Here is a 17363-nt window from a genome sequence, read left to right as displayed (position 1 = left end):
AAACCCTCCTCCCCAAATGCGGACTCGGCCACCCCCTCTTTTGTGGCTCTGTGTTGCCACTGTACCGCTCAGAATCCTTGGTTGTTCTTGTTTACACATCTGCCTCTCCCAGTAGACTCTATGTTCCTGAAGGTCAGGGACGCGGTCCTTTTCATGTTTATGTTCCGGGTGCCCAGCAGAGTGACTACGTTCTACATCTAGGGTGGTGGTTCTCAAACGTTAACATACCAGACACACCTGGAGGGCTTGTGGAAACACCTGTTCCTTGGTGCCACCTTCAGAGTTTCCGATTCGTAACACCTAGCAGGAAGGACGAGGGGAGGAAGGGGAGAATTTGCACTTCTAACCAGGCCCCAGGTGATGCTGCTGCTACTGCTGGGCTGGGGCTTACCTTTGAGAACCACGGAGTTAGTACACAGTATGTGCTCCAGAATGTGTGTTCACCTAATGAATGGCCACAACACATAGGTAGAAAGAGAGGCTTGACAATGTTTTTTCTTCTTTCCATCCTTCCAGCTTTTGGTAAGTTACAGAGTCCTGCTGAATTCACAGCCCCAAGAAAGGGCCAGGAGCCTCCCACCCAATCGTCTCCTGTAATTACAGATATGGTAACACTTATTGTGCACTGCTCCGAACGCCGAATGTGTTGCATGATTTAATACAGCGACCCCTTGAGGCGGGTCTCGTTAGCACCCCCATTTTCATATGAGGAAACCCTGGTACAGAACACTTGAACAGCCTGGACATGGTCACCGCACCTAGAAAGTGACGGAGCCGGGAACTCAACCCAGAGGCTGTCTCCACAGCCCTCACACTTAATCCTCACATTCCGCCGCACATTAACAAAAGAAGGGACAGAGCAGTGAGGTGGGGAAGGGGGCAGGAGTGGAGGCCAAAGCTGGCCTCCCCTTATCTTGTCCGTGGGAGAGAAAGAGAAGAGCGTCTGTGTGTCTGTATGTGTGTTTTGTGAGGGCTGGAAGGAGATGGGGAGCTGGAGGGCAGAAGCAAAAAGACAGAGGGAGGGCTTCCCTGGTGGCACAGCGGTTGAGAGTCCGCCTGCCGATGCAGGGGAAGCGGGTTCGTGCCCTGGTCCGGGAAGATCCCACATGCCGCGGAGCGGCTGGGCCCGTGAGCCATGGCCGCTGAGCCTGCGCGTCCGGAGCCTGTGCTCCGCAACGGGAGAGGCCACAACAGTGAGAGGCCCGCGTACCACAAAAAAAAAAAAAAAAAAAAGAGGGGAAAAAAGAAAAAAAGGGGATGGGAGGAAACTGGATAAGCAGTGGATGACGGTGCAGCCTTTCTCACCTGGGTTTCTGGATTTGAACCACAGGACACCGAAAATTATTTGAGTACCTCTTTTCTTAACTCACTCAAGGATGGCACATCACTAGTGCCAGGGTAGATGTGCCAGAAAGAAGTTAATCCAGTACATACAAGGCCTGCTTTAGAGCATTAGGATTTAATTTTCTAACCTGGCAGAGAAAGGCTGAGTCAAACGAAGCAAGATTGGCTGCTATCGATCCATTCAACTTAGAAATTGTTTGATTTGGAAAGAATCTGGGGGCGTCCAGTCAGTGAAATTTTACAGGGCCAGACTAAGCAGACTCAGAAAGACAAATAAGTAAATTCTTGATGAAGACACATTGACCGTCTGTAAAATCACAGTTATCAGCCTACAGTTAGAAAACAGATGGTGCGTTTTAAATCACTCCTGTAAGTGAGCTGACCTGTAAATCGTCATTAACGCACCAGGTCCTCACTTGCTCTCTGTGTCATCAGCCTTTTATCTCCTACCAGGGAAATCCATTAGCCACAGGCGCTGCAACTATTTGTGTCCCTTCTCAGCTATTAAAACATTATTGTATTATATAATTCACCCTTGATGATTGGTCTTTGCTTTCATGAGTCCCACATTCAGAGAAAAATAAGAATAGATATTTATAGTTTATACTGTAGAGTAAAGAATGTTAAATCTCCTTTGCGAGGAAATCAGGAAGAAGCCACTTCAGACCTATATAGAAAGCAGGATGAGTTCCCTTCCGGCCCAGTTCTGGCCCCTCACCAACATTACCCAGAGCCCAGCCCCAGGCGAGGGAAAGAAGGAGGGGACTTGCTTACTATTGGATCTAACTTTCTTGTACCCACACACAGACCTTATGGATGTTCATAAATACTATCCCCTTCCCGTCACAAAGACAAGGCATTCAGACGTAAGAAGGGAGAATGTCCCTAGGCCTTGATCCCCTGAGCCCTTCTACAGTCCCGTCTTTCCCCAGAATCTATAGTCCAGTGTGTCTTTCATTCCATGCGAACTGAACTGATTACTTACACAAAATCAATGACTCAAAGGTATACCAGGCTGACAGGCTCAGTGGAAAAATGACTGCCATTTTTATGAAAATTAAGAATATGGTTGTTAAAAAGCCACATTGATTTGGCTGCATGTATCAAACTAGAGATGGGTTACGGCATGGAATGTGTATAGGTAGTTGAGGAAATGATCCCTTTTATTTATTATTTATATATCTAGATGCATGGTATTTTTCCTTCTCTGAGCAACAAAGAACAAAATAGGTTTTAAATGATTTTTTTAAAGATTAAAAAAATATGTAAAGCATTTCTTTTTGTTATCTGCTAATTTAAAAGGTAAGATGAAAAGATTACCTTCCAATAACTGATGGAAACGACGTACAATTGTAAGTTCTGTTTATTCAAACAACACAAGAATTGTAGTGAAATGTGCCCAAACGAACTGTGCCCGAATGAACTGTAAATCAGCTTATCGCCCGCAGAGGAAAGCTGGGCTTCCAGGACGTGGCTGGCTAGAGGCAGAGATATGCAGAGGCATCTAGAAACAAGCTTTGTCCGTTATTCCCTGACCACAGGATTCGGTCTTGTCAATCCTGAGTTTGGTTCAGGAACCACAGAACCTGCTGTTGCTAATTGTCCCTTAAGGAGACAAAGTTTTAAGTTCCTCCAGAAGAGGGACCAACAGGCAAGGGTGGTGTAAGGAAGCAGTGTCCTTCTCACTTCAGCCAGATCATAACCACTTGGGGAGCAGCCGCTGGTGTTGGAGCGGGGACCAAGGTGCAGGGAGAAGCCTGGCTAGGACAGCGCTGCACCTGAGCTCATCCCTTCAGATAAGTCTGCCAAGTCCCAGAACAGCAGTGGACTCGCCCTCTCTGGGTCAATGGTCCTTGAAGGGGGATGGGGGTGGGGGGAGTTTATCAATGTTGCTTCTGGAGCATTTGAAAGTGGCTTACCAGGTGCTCCCCTGCTTCCCCATTATTTCAACAAGGTCTGGGGGAGCCCCGGGAAGAGCATTTACAAAAGACTCCACAGATTATTCTGCGTTACAAAATTCTCCATGCGTGAGAAGCATCCCTGCGTGATTTATACACACAGTCAGAAGATAAGCTGCTCTCAGGCTCGAGGAGGTGAGATCCGTCTTACTTGCTTTAGGAACAAACGCTCCTGGGCACATGGTGGAGTGCCCGGCTCCGTGTGGAACAACTGAGGCAATCAATGGGATCGTTTCTCTTCAAGTGCTTTATGTTTTATCATCATTTTATACATCGCACATGTATGTGACCATCAGTTATGCAACCATCATTGGGAACATACTACAAAAAATCAGAGTACTGTACATGACACTAATGTCTGTATTTGTTGTTTTTGTTTTTATTGATGGGATCAAAAGTTGAAGGACTTTCTATCACAGGTAGCCAATTACTAGAGAAACTAATGATGACAGTAGCCTTGGAAGCTGCCACTGACATCTCTCCCCGACCCTGACCTCGCTCTTCTGTGAACTCCTATGAAATTCAGTCTGAATCACATAGTTTAGTAGTTAATTTTTCCTCTAAAATTCTTCCATAGTCTATTCTTCTTTACCTACATGAGGTTTAAGTTTCTTCAAGGCAATATTTATGCCTTATTCTGTTTATCTTTCCTATGTTACCTAAAATATATATGTCCAGGAAGTGGTAACTGAGTGCTGATAAAATGTCTTAAAATCACCTGTCTCCTAGGAGGCGTGCTTTGTAAGCAAAACCTGGAAGGAACGCTGCCTGAAAGCGCCCCGTGTTCTTGACTAGTCTTTGAACCTAAGTTTTCTCATATAAGTGAGGATGATACCTACCTCTAAAGGTACTCATGCTACTCACATGGGAATATGCATAGAGTACCCATTATACCTACTCAATAAAAATTATTCTCCCCCTCTCCCCACCGTCCCCCTCCCCTTCTGGAAAAACAAGGTTTCTTTTAAAGTGTCCTGAGAATTCAAGCTGATTGGATTTAAGAACTGCTAAAATGGGAAGTAACAGAAGAGACAGTCAGACGAATGGAGCATAAAGTTAGCCTAGAAACAGGGCCTGGTGTGCATGCATGGGGGTGCACGTACATGTTTGCGTGCTGTGCACATGTGTGTATATACGTCCAAGTATCACAATGCCTTCTAAATATCTACTTGATGAGGGGCCAGGTTTCTAAGAAATCAAGTCATATAAAATCAATTGATATAACGGCAGAGCTGGTGGCGCTCCCACTTACTTAAGGGGCGCTTACATTACTATTGAATGGGTAAGCATGAGAGTGAATGTTTATTAAATATCCTAAGCGATCGATGTGACCATCCCCATATATGAAGATGGGCTGATCTGTAACTCTGAGAACATGACTTTCAGCAGCGGTCCAAGTTTCCGCCCTTTGTGTTTCCAGGGGTCTTGATGTTGAGCTGAGGTGGCTGGGGTGGAAGTGAGGCCTTGATTTGTCGTTCCAATGGCACAAGCTCAAAGCACTACTGACTCTCCCCTGCCACGCAGGAACTTATTTAAATAAAAGTGGTGGTCTACAGAATTATGGGGCTTGAGGCCATGACAATACCAGCTAATACCTGGTTTCCTTAGATCATAATTGTGTAGAATTAGACTGACCTGTTCCACGGTGTGAACATAGTTATCTTACCTTCTTTGTCTTAACTTTAGAGGGAGTAAGAGAGAAGTTCAGGCGTTGCTTCCTTTCATTCCGCACAGTCGCCAAGATGTAGTTGGGAAGGAGGTGTGAGGGAGCTGCTAAGGAGACCTGGGGGGACAGGGGTCTACAAAGGCAGCAGCTTCACGCTGCCCAATGGACTGTCCCTGACCTCACAGCCTAAGTGCTTGACTCAGCACCAGGGCCTCCGCATCTTCACTACGCACAACACTCCATTTCAAGTTTCCAAGTCTCTCTCTTTCAGTCTTCTCTATTATTTGCTGCTGAACAAAAACTGTAATAATGGTCGGTAAACAGAGTGTTAGTGAGAAACCACATCAGAGGAAAGGAAAGATCTGCAAGTTTTAAGTGATGTTAGATATGAACGAGAATCAGAACCACGCACATGAAAAAAACTTGAAGTAAGTAGGAGATCCCTGGAGAAATATTAGAAGTTTCCATCTACCTCTCAAATTAAAAGTTTTCCTCAAATTTAAAGTTTTCTTTCAAAAGGGAGCTCTGCTACACTGTTGGTGGGAATGTAAATCGGTACAGCCACTGTGGAGAACAGTATGGAGGTTCCTTAAAAAACTAAAAATAGAGTTGCCATATGATCCAGCAATCCCACTCCCGGGCATATATCCAGAAAAGACAAAAACTCTCATTGGAAAAGATACATGCACCCCAGTTCATAGCAGCACTATTTATAATAGCCAAGACATGGAAGCAACCTAAATGTCCATCAACAGATGAATGGATAGAGAAGATGTGGTACATAAATACAAAGGAATATTGCTCAGCCATAAAAATGAAATAATGCCATTTGCAGCAACATGGATGGACCTAGAGATTATTATACTAAGTGAAGTCAGACAAAGACAAATACCGTAACATATCACTTATATGTGGAATCTAAAATATGACACAAAGGAATTTATCTACGAAACAGAAACAGGCTCACAGACAATAGAGAAGAGACTTGTGGTTGCCAAGGGGGAGGGGGAGGAGGGAGAGGGACGGATTGGGAGTTTGGGGTCAGCAGACGCAAACTATTACATATAGAAGGGATAAACAACAAGGTCCTACACACACAGGGAACTACATTCAATATCCTGTGATAAGCCATAATGGAAAAGAATATGAAAAAGAATGTGTGTGTGTGTGTGTGTGTGTGTGTGTGTGTGTGTGTGTGTGTATGTATATAACTGAATCACTTTGCTGTACAGCAGAAATTAACATAAATCAACTATACTTGAATATATTTTTTAAAAAGCTTCTTTCAGTAAAAAATTATTGTAAAAAAACTCACTTCTCCTATTAAATAAAATGTTTTCTTTTTTAGTAATCTCCTTTGAAATATTATGATACTTGTGATACAATTTCTACCTTGGATTTTAATTATCTGTGAATATATTCTATTTTCTCTGTGAAATCATAAATTCTTTGAGTGAAGGATCAATGTCAGACTGATCGTTGTAATATTCACAGTGCACAGTAGGCATCCAAACACTGAATAAAAGAATGGATGTTTTACTATTATTGAAAAAAATTGTAAGTTATTTGTCATAGCAAATATAAAGTAAAATTTTATGGCTCAGGCTGGAATCCTAACCTTCGAACCACTTATTTATCATTTGAATCATTCTAATCATTGTTCACCCATCTTTCTATTCCCCTCCTTCCAACATTTATTGAATATTTGGCACCAGAGATAAGTTAATGAATAAGATATTCATGGTTCCTGGCCCAGGCGGACAAAATCTAGTGGCTGCTTACCACTGGGAACACTGTTTCAGAAGGACAATTCACATGGAATTTCAAGTAATGAACTTATAAGTATAGTTTTTAGCTAGACAAGGCCTTTATCTACCTTACAGATTGGAACTTCATGGTCTGATACACATCCACTAACAAAATAAAGACAATAATTTCTGCCCCTGCCAATAGCAAAGGTATGTCATCAAGAAAATTGAGGTGATATATGTAAAAAGCACTTTGAGCCTTAGGAGTGAATGGTGCTGTTTCAGGAAGCTTCACTGCACTCGTTGCCAGCCATGGTAAATATTGGATTCATTTATATACAAGTGTATAAGATTACAGATGATCATAGAATCTTAAAGTTTTAAGACTCAGCTCATCATTAAGGTCTGGACTAGCTGGACCATCGCTGCATTTTATCAGACAAGTGCTTTTGCAAAACCTTGACATCCTTCCCGGCATTATTTTCTATTTTCCTTTATAAAGTGTCAAATTTAAATAACTAGCATTTGCTGGTTCCTTACAGTTTACAACAGGCTTTCCCATAAATGAACTCATTTCATCTTATCATAATTCTCACTTTACAGAGGTAAAAACCGAGGCTAAGAAGGGTAAAAGAAAATCCACTGTTCACAACAAATACTGGCTGCAGACTGAACCAAAACGGGATGCTTTCTCCCCATACCATGCCACCCCTGCACGACAGACCGTGAGGGAAGTGAAGTCGGTCCCTTCAAAATGGCTTTACAATAAGGAATGTGGCCCTGAAGGTAGAGCATGTGATGAGGACATACGAGTCTTAAAAGTGGTCCTAGCCTGACTCTTTGAACAGAGGCACCTGTCCACCTGTCCAACTGTGATGTAGTGATATAGTAAGAAGTATATATTTGGTCTTTGTTCCCAATTCCTAGCACAGAGCTTCTAAAACCCTCAGAACTTCCTGAGGGATGGGATGATAAGAGTGTCTTTTGTTACATTATTTGGGTTTTGTCCCCAGTACCTGGCACAGAAGAGTTCAGAGAGCTTCCGGGTTGGTGAATGCACCCATATGCAGGGTGGGTGGCACACCCCAAACTCCATGGGACAGAAACTCCTGCACTTGGGACCGTTCTGGACCTTGCTCTATGTACCTCTTCACCTGGCTGTTTATTTGTCTCCTTTATAATTAACCAGTAATAATAAATAGTTTCACTGGGTTCTGTGAACAGTGGTAGCAAATTATTGGACCTGAGGAGGGGGTTGTGGGAGCCCCCTGATTTGTAGCCAAGTCGGACAGAAGTGTGGGTAACCTGGAAACCACTACTTCTGATCGGCACCTGAAGTGAGAGGCAATCTTGGGAGACTGAGCCCTCCACCTGTGGGGTCTGCATTAACTCTGGGAAGTTAGTGTCAAAATGAATTAAATTGTAGAATACCTGGTTGGTATTTGCAGAGAATTGGAGGATCCCTTGGCATGGAAAACCCACACCTTTGGTGTTAGAAGTACTGTGAGAACAGAAATAGTTTTCTTTACCAAGCATCTATTCAAAAATGCTTTCAAGTGGCTTCCATAGCCAGGCATTATTTTGAGCAGTGGGGTTTTAGCAGTGACCAAAACATAAAGTCTCTGCTATCTTGTAATGCTTTGCTCTAGTTAGGGAAGATGGATAATAAACAAATTAACCAGTGATTAAGATGTCACGTGATAAGTGTTAAAGAGGAACAATTAAGAATGGTAGGTGGGGAGAGAGTGATGGAATATATTATTCTTCTCCTCTAAAATGACATCTGACCAGAGACCTGATGAAAGTGAAGGAGGGAGCCGTGTGGATATCCGGGGTGGGGAGAATCCAGGCTGAGCCAATGCCAAGTGTAAAGACTCAGGATGGTCCTCGGTGCTGCTGGACCATAGCACTGCATTGCCCATCCCATTCACTCTGCCGTATGACTGTTTCATGTCTTTGCCTTTCTCATCAAATCTCCAACACCTCCTCGCCTTTTCTTGTCCTCTACCCCTAACCTTGCTTGCCACTTCACTGAGAAAACAGAACCAGAGGAGAACTTAACAAGCTCCTATAATTACATCATCCAATTTACTTGCATCCCTGCCTATATCCCATGGCTTCCCTTCCGTGACTCTGGATGAACTATCTGTGCTTAGGAGGCCATACTCCCTTTACACACTAGAACTCATCCCTTTCTCCTACTCAAGGACATGGGTCCACGAATTCTCCCCTCTTTTTTCTGTATCAAATTTTCCTTCTCTAACTGGATTTATCTATCAATACAAATATGCTAATAATTTTCCCAACTTAAAAAAGAATCCTCTCTCGGTCCTTCATTAACTTTGTTGCTCTCCCATTTTCTGCACACTTTACAGCAAAATGAACTCTGTCTTTAACTCTTCTTTCTTCATTTATTCTTGAACCAACTTCAATAAGGCTTTCACCTCCAAAACTCTGCTGAAATAGCTCTTGTTAAGGTCTCCAGTGGCCTCCATCTTGTTACAATCAATGGCCAATTGCTGGACTTCATTTTATCCGAATTATTACCAGCATTTGAAGTAGCTGACCATGATCCCCTCTTTGAAACACATTCTCTGCTAGGCTTCTAGGACATTAAAATCTCTTGGTGTTCTTCCTAAGCAAACTGGATATCCTTGGTCTTCTTTGCTGACCTCTTAATGTTAGAATGCCTCAAATTCAGTCCACTGATACCTCTCCTTCTTTATTCTCTTTTGGTGATCTCGTCCAGTCTAACTCAAAATCCATCTCTATGCTGAACTCTCCCAAATGTGTATCTCTAGAGATACATACACACAGAAAGTCCAGACCCTTTCTCCTGAATTCCAGACATATAGTCAACTGCTTACTTGACTTCTCTACTTAGATGTCTGAAAGGCATCTTAATCCAGACATGTCCAAGACTGAATCTGTTGTGAGTTCCATCAACTTGTTCGACCCTACAGCCTTCCCTATCTTAGTAAGTGGCAATTCCATACTTCAAGTTGCACAGGTGTGGAGTCATCCTTGATTCTTATCTTTCCCTCATAATTTTCATTCAATCTCTCAGTTCTTCCAAGAAAATAAAGAACTACCTCCCACCAGATTTATTCAACCACGCTGGCCCAAGCTAACGGCATCTCTTGCACTAGCTTTCTAACTGGTCTTCCTGTCTCCACCATGATCCCCTTAACAATCTACTCTCAACCCAGCATCCAGAGCCACCCTTTTAAAGGGAATGTCAGAACACGCCATTCCCTTGATCAAAACTCTTTCAATCGTTTCCTGTCTCTCTTGAATTACAATTCAAAATCTGTACAAAGGACTTTAAGGTCCTCTATCATTTGGCCTCTGCTATGTCTCTGACCTCATCTCCATCTACTCTCCCCTTGCTCACTCCATTCCAGCCATGCTGGCCTCCTTGCTGTTCCTTAGGCACCAAGCACACTCTCAGGACCTTTGCACTTGTTGTTCCTTCCACCTGGAACATTCTACCACCAGAAAGCTCACTTTCTGGTGGTATCTCCTCTAGGCCTTTGCTCAAATATTGTTTCTCAGTGAGTCCAACCTCCCAACCCACTTCCCTTCCTTATTTTATTTTTTCTTTAGCACCCATCTTACACAATATATTTTTACTTATTTGTTGGTTGCTTCTTTCCACTAGTATATAACCTCCATTAGAGCAAAGATGTATCTGTTTTGCTCACTGCTATATCCTTGGCACCCCGGAAAGTGACTGGTATATTGGAAGAACTCAATACATATTACTGAATGAGTGATGAATAAGTTAAGATAACTTTTTGGAGGAACTGTGCCATAAAAGAGTGCACAGAAATGGACTACAGGTCGGATAAGGTGAAATTTAATTTTTAAGATGTGTAATATTACAGAATGCTTACATGCTGACAGAAATGATCCAGCAGAGATAGAAAATTTAATGACATAGGAGAAAGAGGGAAATGTGTGTGGCTCCTATTGTTAAGTAGGAAATAAGGGATGGCACAACTGGAGGGACTGGCCTTAGATGGGAGCAAAGATAGTTTATCTACGGAAGGAGGAGAGAGGTGAAAAATATAGAAGCAAGTAGGCAGGATTTTGTAAATTTCTCTGATTGCTTCTGACTTCCTCATCATCTAGTTTCCTTTCTGCATCAGTTAAGATGACAAAAAGAGAAGAGGCACTGGAGATGTGAGAAGCAAGGAGAAGGTGTGAAATGATTCTCTAGAGATTGGGGATGTGCATCGGTTCGGGGAAGGGAGTAGGATTGCCAGGCTCATTTACAATTAGTTGTCACGAATTTCGAATGAGATCAGTCAGCATGAGAGTGGGTGCCCCCGCGTGTTCAGGTACAAATACAGAAAGGTGTGGAGCTGGATTTAAGCAGGCCTGGCACTTGCCAGACAAATAGGGAGCAGTAAGAGATGAGCAAGGTTGTTGACGGCGTATGTAATAAAGTAATTACAATGATGGACCATGAGATCTAGGCTAGGTCAGATGGAATCTGAGGGTAAGAGGGTGAGGGTAGGGTGGATTAGTTAGAAGCATTGAAGGTGATAAGGTAAATAAATGAGCCCTCCTGGCAAGTCTGAAGAATTCCTAGTCTGGGGAGTAAGTCACAAAGATAGCAGCTGCTAGTAGGAGAAGACATTTGAAAATAGGATTATGGAAGGATGCTATCATTGGCAATAATAAGTCAAAGGTCTGACTGCAGGGGTGACTGGCTGAGATGAGGGGGAAGGCAATCTCACTGGTGAAGGGGGTCAAGAATTTAGAGGCCAGGGTATTGGGAAGGTCAACTATGTGAATACTGAAAACACCAAGAATCAATCCAAGTGTGCTGTGAAAAAGAAGACAATGGAAAGGTGCTAACATTTTTCTGGACTCTTAGAGCGTGACCTGGTGTTCCACTGACAATTACAACAAAGAGCGGCAGCAGGTAATATAGGTGTGCTGGCATAACCTTTAAAGGTAATAGGAGGATTTTATGGAGAAGGCATGGGAAGTGATCTGGGATTGGTAAAGAGGAACAAGAAAGACACCTTCTCCCATTTCAAGGCTCAGTGATATGAAAGATGCCAACAGCAAAAACATGAATACGAAGACAGGTTTCAGTTGGAGCAAGATGGTAAAGGGAACATTCTGAGAAGATGTTAAGAATACAGGGAACTGAGACTCCATCAGCAAAATTGGCTTTTACTAGCTACTGTGCCTGACTATCCAGAAATTTACACTTTCAAGATATGATTTTAAAAAAAAAGACAATTCAATTTTCAGGGGTTGTATTAGCTTTTTTGACTTCTGTAATGAAATATCATAAACTGGGTGGCTTAAAACAACAGAAACGTATTGTTTCACAGTTGTGGAAACTGTAAGTCTGAAATCAAGCAAGGCCATGCTCCCTCTGAAATCTCTAGAGGAGAATCCTTCCTTGTCTCTTCTAGCTTCTGACGTTTGCCGGCAACCGCTGGTGTCCCTTGGCCTGTAGACCCGTCTCTCTAATCTCTTCCTCCGTCGTGATGTGGCATTCTCCCTGTGGTTCTCTGACTCCTATTCTTTACGGACAGCAGACATATTGGATTAAGGACCCACCCTGTACCACTATGACTTCATCTTAACTAATTACATCTGCAACACCCCTATTTTCCAATAAGGTCACATTCGGATGTACTAGGGATTAGAACTTCAATCTACCTTTTGGAGAATCACAATTTAAGCCACAACAGGGGTGTTGATGAAAAACACTACATCTTTAATAATATGTGTTCATATTTTAAGTCGCTCAGGCTTTTCTCTCCTGCTAAGTGAAGCCTGGTCACCCAAGTGTTTAAGCAATTCCCATTGTTCGTAAAATGCACAGGCAAAAAGTATTATATACTGTGCATGCGATTTCAAGTCACGTAACACAGAAGTAACTATTGATGTCGTGTGACGGTGCCATTGAACCTAGTGGGACAGCCCAGTTGGCTCAAAAGGGAAGCGTTAAACTTTTAAGTTGAGGGTCTTGGGGTTTCTTTCACTATTCCTGTAGCTCGACGATTTAAAAAGGTTGAACCAACTAAAGCTCACAAGTCTAGGGTCTAAGAGGGGAGGCAAGCTTGCATGATGCCATTAATATTAACCAGCTGGGAATGTCTTGTTACGGCATGGAGATGGGAAGAGAGGGAGAAAAGTAAGCATCTGGTTCTTTTAGTCACAGCTGAAACAGTGTCTCAGGGATTCCAGACTCTGAGATACTCAAAAGTGCTACCTATGGGCTTCCCTGGCGGCGCAGTGGTTGAGAGTCCGCCTGCCGATGCCGGGGACACGGGTTCGTGACCCGGTCCAGGAAGATCCCACATGTCGCAGAGCAGCTGGGTCCGTGAGCCATGGCCACTGAGCCTGCGCGTCCGGAGCCTGTGTCCCGCGGCAGGAGAGGTCACAGCAGTGAGAGGCCCGCGTATCGGAAAAAAAAAAAAAAGTGCTACCTAGGTCTTAGCTCCCTAGTTGTGGCTGTGACTTCTCTCGTGATCTTCTTCAAAGAGTCCCCTGAGTAGGAGATGCTACTCTTCTGCAATGGAGAAAATCTAGGCTACGTAGTCATTTATTGGACACTTTCTATATGGCCAGCTCTATGCTACTTCTCTGACTCACTGCCAGGGGGGACCCCAGGCTGGCCTGCATCCTGTGCCCACTGAGCGCTGCTCCTGGGAAATTACGATCCCAAGGCTTGGAAAAAACACTGAGGGATGATCCCAGGTCCTCACATCTAGTGAGCAGGTGAGCAGGTAGGTGCATACCAACCAAGTCTTTTTTTCCCAAAGAGACATTCACTTCAGTTTCAGTTTGACTCACTGCAAATTCTGAATTGCTGAGTCTAAATTAATGAGGTTTGTGATGCTGTGGGAAGTGATCTGATTTGACTCTCCTTACCTTGTCAGGATGGAGCTAGCATTTCAGAAGGGATGGTAAGGCTGAGGGTTATTACTGGAAGGAAATGTCTTTCATGAAAGATGCAAAATCCAACTGTTTAGTAGGGCATCTCTCCCTCTCCACTTCCTACACAGCTTGTAAGAAATGAAGTCCCACATTCTATTACTCTAATTGAATTTCAACTTGGGTAATTACCCTATAATTAAATAAATTTGCCCCATAGTTTTAATTCACTGACAAATAGTGCTAGTCAAACAGCTACATTTCACTCCCAGAAATGCATCCCTACTCTATTTCAGTGATGAGTGGAGTGATTTATACTTGGGAGATGTGTGTATGAAAAATGCACAGTTCATAAAATATTTTAGGTATCATTCATGGTTACATATGCTTTTCTCAGCATGAGATAACATTAATTTCTATTATAATCTCTCATCTAATTTCTCATATGCTTAGTGCCAAAAGAAATAAGACAGCTAATTAGCATTTCTTATTTTCAGAACAATTTTTGCTTGGTTTGCCAGTAGCTTGTACTTTTCCTTTCTAAAGCACATTTCATTATCCCTGGGAGACAGACTGGGGTAGGTGTTATTTTTTCCCATTTTACAGATGAAAACACCGAGGCAGTATTCCCCAAAGTGAGGAAGCCAGTTCCTATCAGTACCAGCACAGGAAACTGAGCTTTGTCTGGTCCCCTGGACCAAGTCTCTTTCAATCAAACCCTTGCTCACTAGCAATCACTTCAGTCTCACTAGTGAGAAAATAAAGTGCAGCACATTTTTGACCTACGTCACAGGTCATTAATTTGTAATAATTAATGATTTAGCCAGGAGTCAGAGGCCCAAGAACTGGGTCCTGTTGCTCTCCTTGGGCCATGAGACTACAGAGATTCTTTGTGTCTCCATGTTATGACTTGGTACAGCTCAACTGGAAGAACAGTTCAAAATATGATGCAAGATTCAAATTTCAATTTATTTCTAAAGACCTTTCTTAAAGGGTTGTAGATGGCTTTTAATAAAGAATATTAAAAACAACATCAAAATACTCACAAAAAGCAGCAGTAGCAGGGGTGTTACAACGATGCCCTGAAAGAAATGAAAGAGATGACGATCATTTATCAGCCTGGAAAACAGGACACTTTCTTTGCCATTTTAAACTCTGATGCATGGACATGCTTATCCTTCTCATTTCTGTTTAATAAAATCTAGGAGATGAAGAAGAGGGAGCCCCACTCTTGGCTCTCCCAACCATAATGCCTTAGCATCTCTAGTATAATTATTCATATCTGGCATCATTTAAAGTATAACCACCAATCTTCCTTAAACTCGTCTTGCCTTTTTTAAGCTTAAGTTTCCTTCCACGTTGCATATGCATCACTTGGGTGGAAGCTGGCAAGATTTCTCACTCCAAGGCTTTCAACTCTAACTTGGATAAAGTGCCCCTTTTCAAGAGAAGACAGGTGGTTTAGTCCCAGTTGGGGTCCTCTCCTGAGCAAAGACCACGTCAGTTGTGATGAATGGGATGTCATGATTTTGCAATGTGAACTGATCTCCCCTAGGAAATGAGTTGGGATCTCAAAACTCATTTCACTTGATTGGACTCCATGTCTCCATGGTGGAAGGCAAGTCTTTCATCTAATTCAGCCACCCAGGACCACCTCAGTCCCTCTGCCTCCAGAGGCAGGAAGGAGCAAAAGATTTGTTTTCTTTGATGACAGGGAACAGTTTGAGGCTGTTGTTGATGAGGCAGGATACAAGCTTTTAGGATTCTTGAAGGTAAATCTTTAAAACTAGGTGTTTGGGTTGGGAGTTAACACGACACGTCTCGGGTTTACAGCAGCAGCTGGTGGTCTGCCCCCTTAGTTGTTCCTTTATCTCTCAACACTTTACTATGATTTATACAAGAAAAAGCAGTTCATATTTTTATTAATGAATTCTACTTGGAACTTTAAAATTCCAAAGAGTCTGTGTGTGTGTGTGTGTGTGTGAGAGAGAGAGAGAGAGACAGAGACAGAGATAGACAGACAGACAGAGAGAGACTATACTGTGCCCAGGATCGAGGTCTGGGACCACTTCATTACTTTTGGGAAAAAGTCCTTTTGGTATTAATATATGGAAGCCCTTTTATCATTACAGTAACTAAATTCTTTTGGATGTGGCCCAAAGGGAATGGCTTGCCTTATATGAATATCGCTACCATAACTTTTTTAGGCATATACACATGTGAATATCCACACACAGACTTGTTTTATTGTTAAATAATAGAATAAATGCTTCTTTATTGTGCAAGCTTTCACAGCTAGCTGGCAATAAGGAATACCACATTTTTATTCAAGTGTTATATTTTAAAATCTACTTATTAAAACATGTATTGTGGTTTATCAGCTCCACTGGTGCCTCTGAGGCAAGTTCTCATCAGCACCATTTAGAAGAGCTCAATGTGCAAAATAATTGTTAAGAGTTACTGTTCTTCAATAACATGGAATCTATTCAGACTCTGGGAGGAATTCCGAACTTTGTGAGGTCACGTCGAAATGGAAATACCTGGCTGTTTCAGTCTAGGTGGGAGCCATCTGATTTCAAGTCAATTTGTTTAAATGTCTATTGAATATCCACTTACATGCCAGGCATGGTTCCAAATAATTAGAAGAATTAATGAAAAGTGATCCGGTAGAAAGGGTGTTAGGATATTGCAGGAAGAAGGAAGGGCATTTGCAAAGCTATGAAGTTGAGCAGGGAGGGAAAAAAAGTATCAAGTGGAGGATTCAGACACCAGATCATCAAAGGTCTTGGAGGCCAGGAGAGGGAGCTTGGAGCTGATCCTTCCAACAATGTCAAACTATTGTGTGGGCCAAAAGTTCGTTTGGTTTTTTTTGTAAGATGGCTCTAGTAGCACTTAGTTGTCTTTAACTTCATTTGAAACAATTTTGTTAGACTGTATTGTGACAGCTGTCATATCAGCATGCATTTTAAAAAAGACATCTAAATTGGTGAATTTTTGTGTAGCCATTTTAATATTGAAGACGGAAGAAAAAAAGCAACATTTTCTTCATATTACGCTTTATTATTTCAAGAAAGGTAAAAACACAACTGAAACACAAAGAAAGATTTGTGCAGTGTATGGAGAAAGTGCTGTGACTGATTGAACGTGTCAAAAGTGGTTTGCGAAGTTTCGTGCTGAAGACTTCATGCTGGACGATGCTCCACAGTTGGGTAGACCACTTGAAGTTGATAGCGATCAAATCAAAACAATAACTGAGAACAATCAATGTTATACCACGTGGGAGATAGCCGACATACTCAAAATATCCAAATCAAGCGTTGAAAATCATTTGCACCAGCTTGGTTATGTTCATTGCTTTGATGTCTGGGTTCCACGTAAGTTAAGCAAAATAAACCTTCTTGACCATATTTCCGCATGCAATTCTCTACTGAAATATAATGAAAACGTTCTATTTTTAAAACAAATTGTGACAGGCCATGAAAAGTGGATACTGTACAATAATGTGGAACGGAAGAGATCATGGGGCAAGCGAAAGGAACAACCACCAACCACACCAAAGGCCGGTATTCATCCAAAGAAGGTGATTTGTGTATATGGTGGGACTGGAAGGTAGTCCTCTATTATGAACTCCTTCCAGAAAACCAAACAATTATTCACCAAGTACTGCTTCCAATTAGACCAACTGAAAGCAACACTCCACAAAAGGCATCCAGAATTAGTCAACAGAAAACGCATAAT

General features: G+C 42.4%; 1 protein-coding gene across 4 annotated transcripts in view; it reads right to left on the bottom strand.

Annotated features, from left to right (window-relative positions):
• The window catches only part of SLC10A7 (solute carrier family 10 member 7), a 250116-nt gene that overhangs the window by 62443 nt on the left and 170310 nt on the right, over nt 1-17363 (bottom strand). For all 4 annotated transcript variants that reach the window (XM_022599742.3, XM_022599744.3, XM_022599741.3 and 1 more), the window contains one exon: nt 14672-14707. In XM_022599742.3, the coding sequence (XP_022455450.1) occupies nt 14672-14707 (36 nt within the window). The remainder of the gene's footprint in view (nt 1-14671; nt 14708-17363) is intronic.

Source organism: Delphinapterus leucas, chromosome 5 (genome assembly GCF_059928025.1).
Source record: "Delphinapterus leucas isolate spDelLeu-1000000601 "Yukka" chromosome 5, BTC_Dleu_Yukka2, whole genome shotgun sequence".
Lineage (NCBI taxonomy): Eukaryota > Metazoa > Chordata > Mammalia > Artiodactyla > Monodontidae > Delphinapterus > Delphinapterus leucas.
The sequence above is the reverse complement of the archived record's forward strand: the minus strand, read 5'-3'. Positions and strand labels throughout refer to the sequence as shown.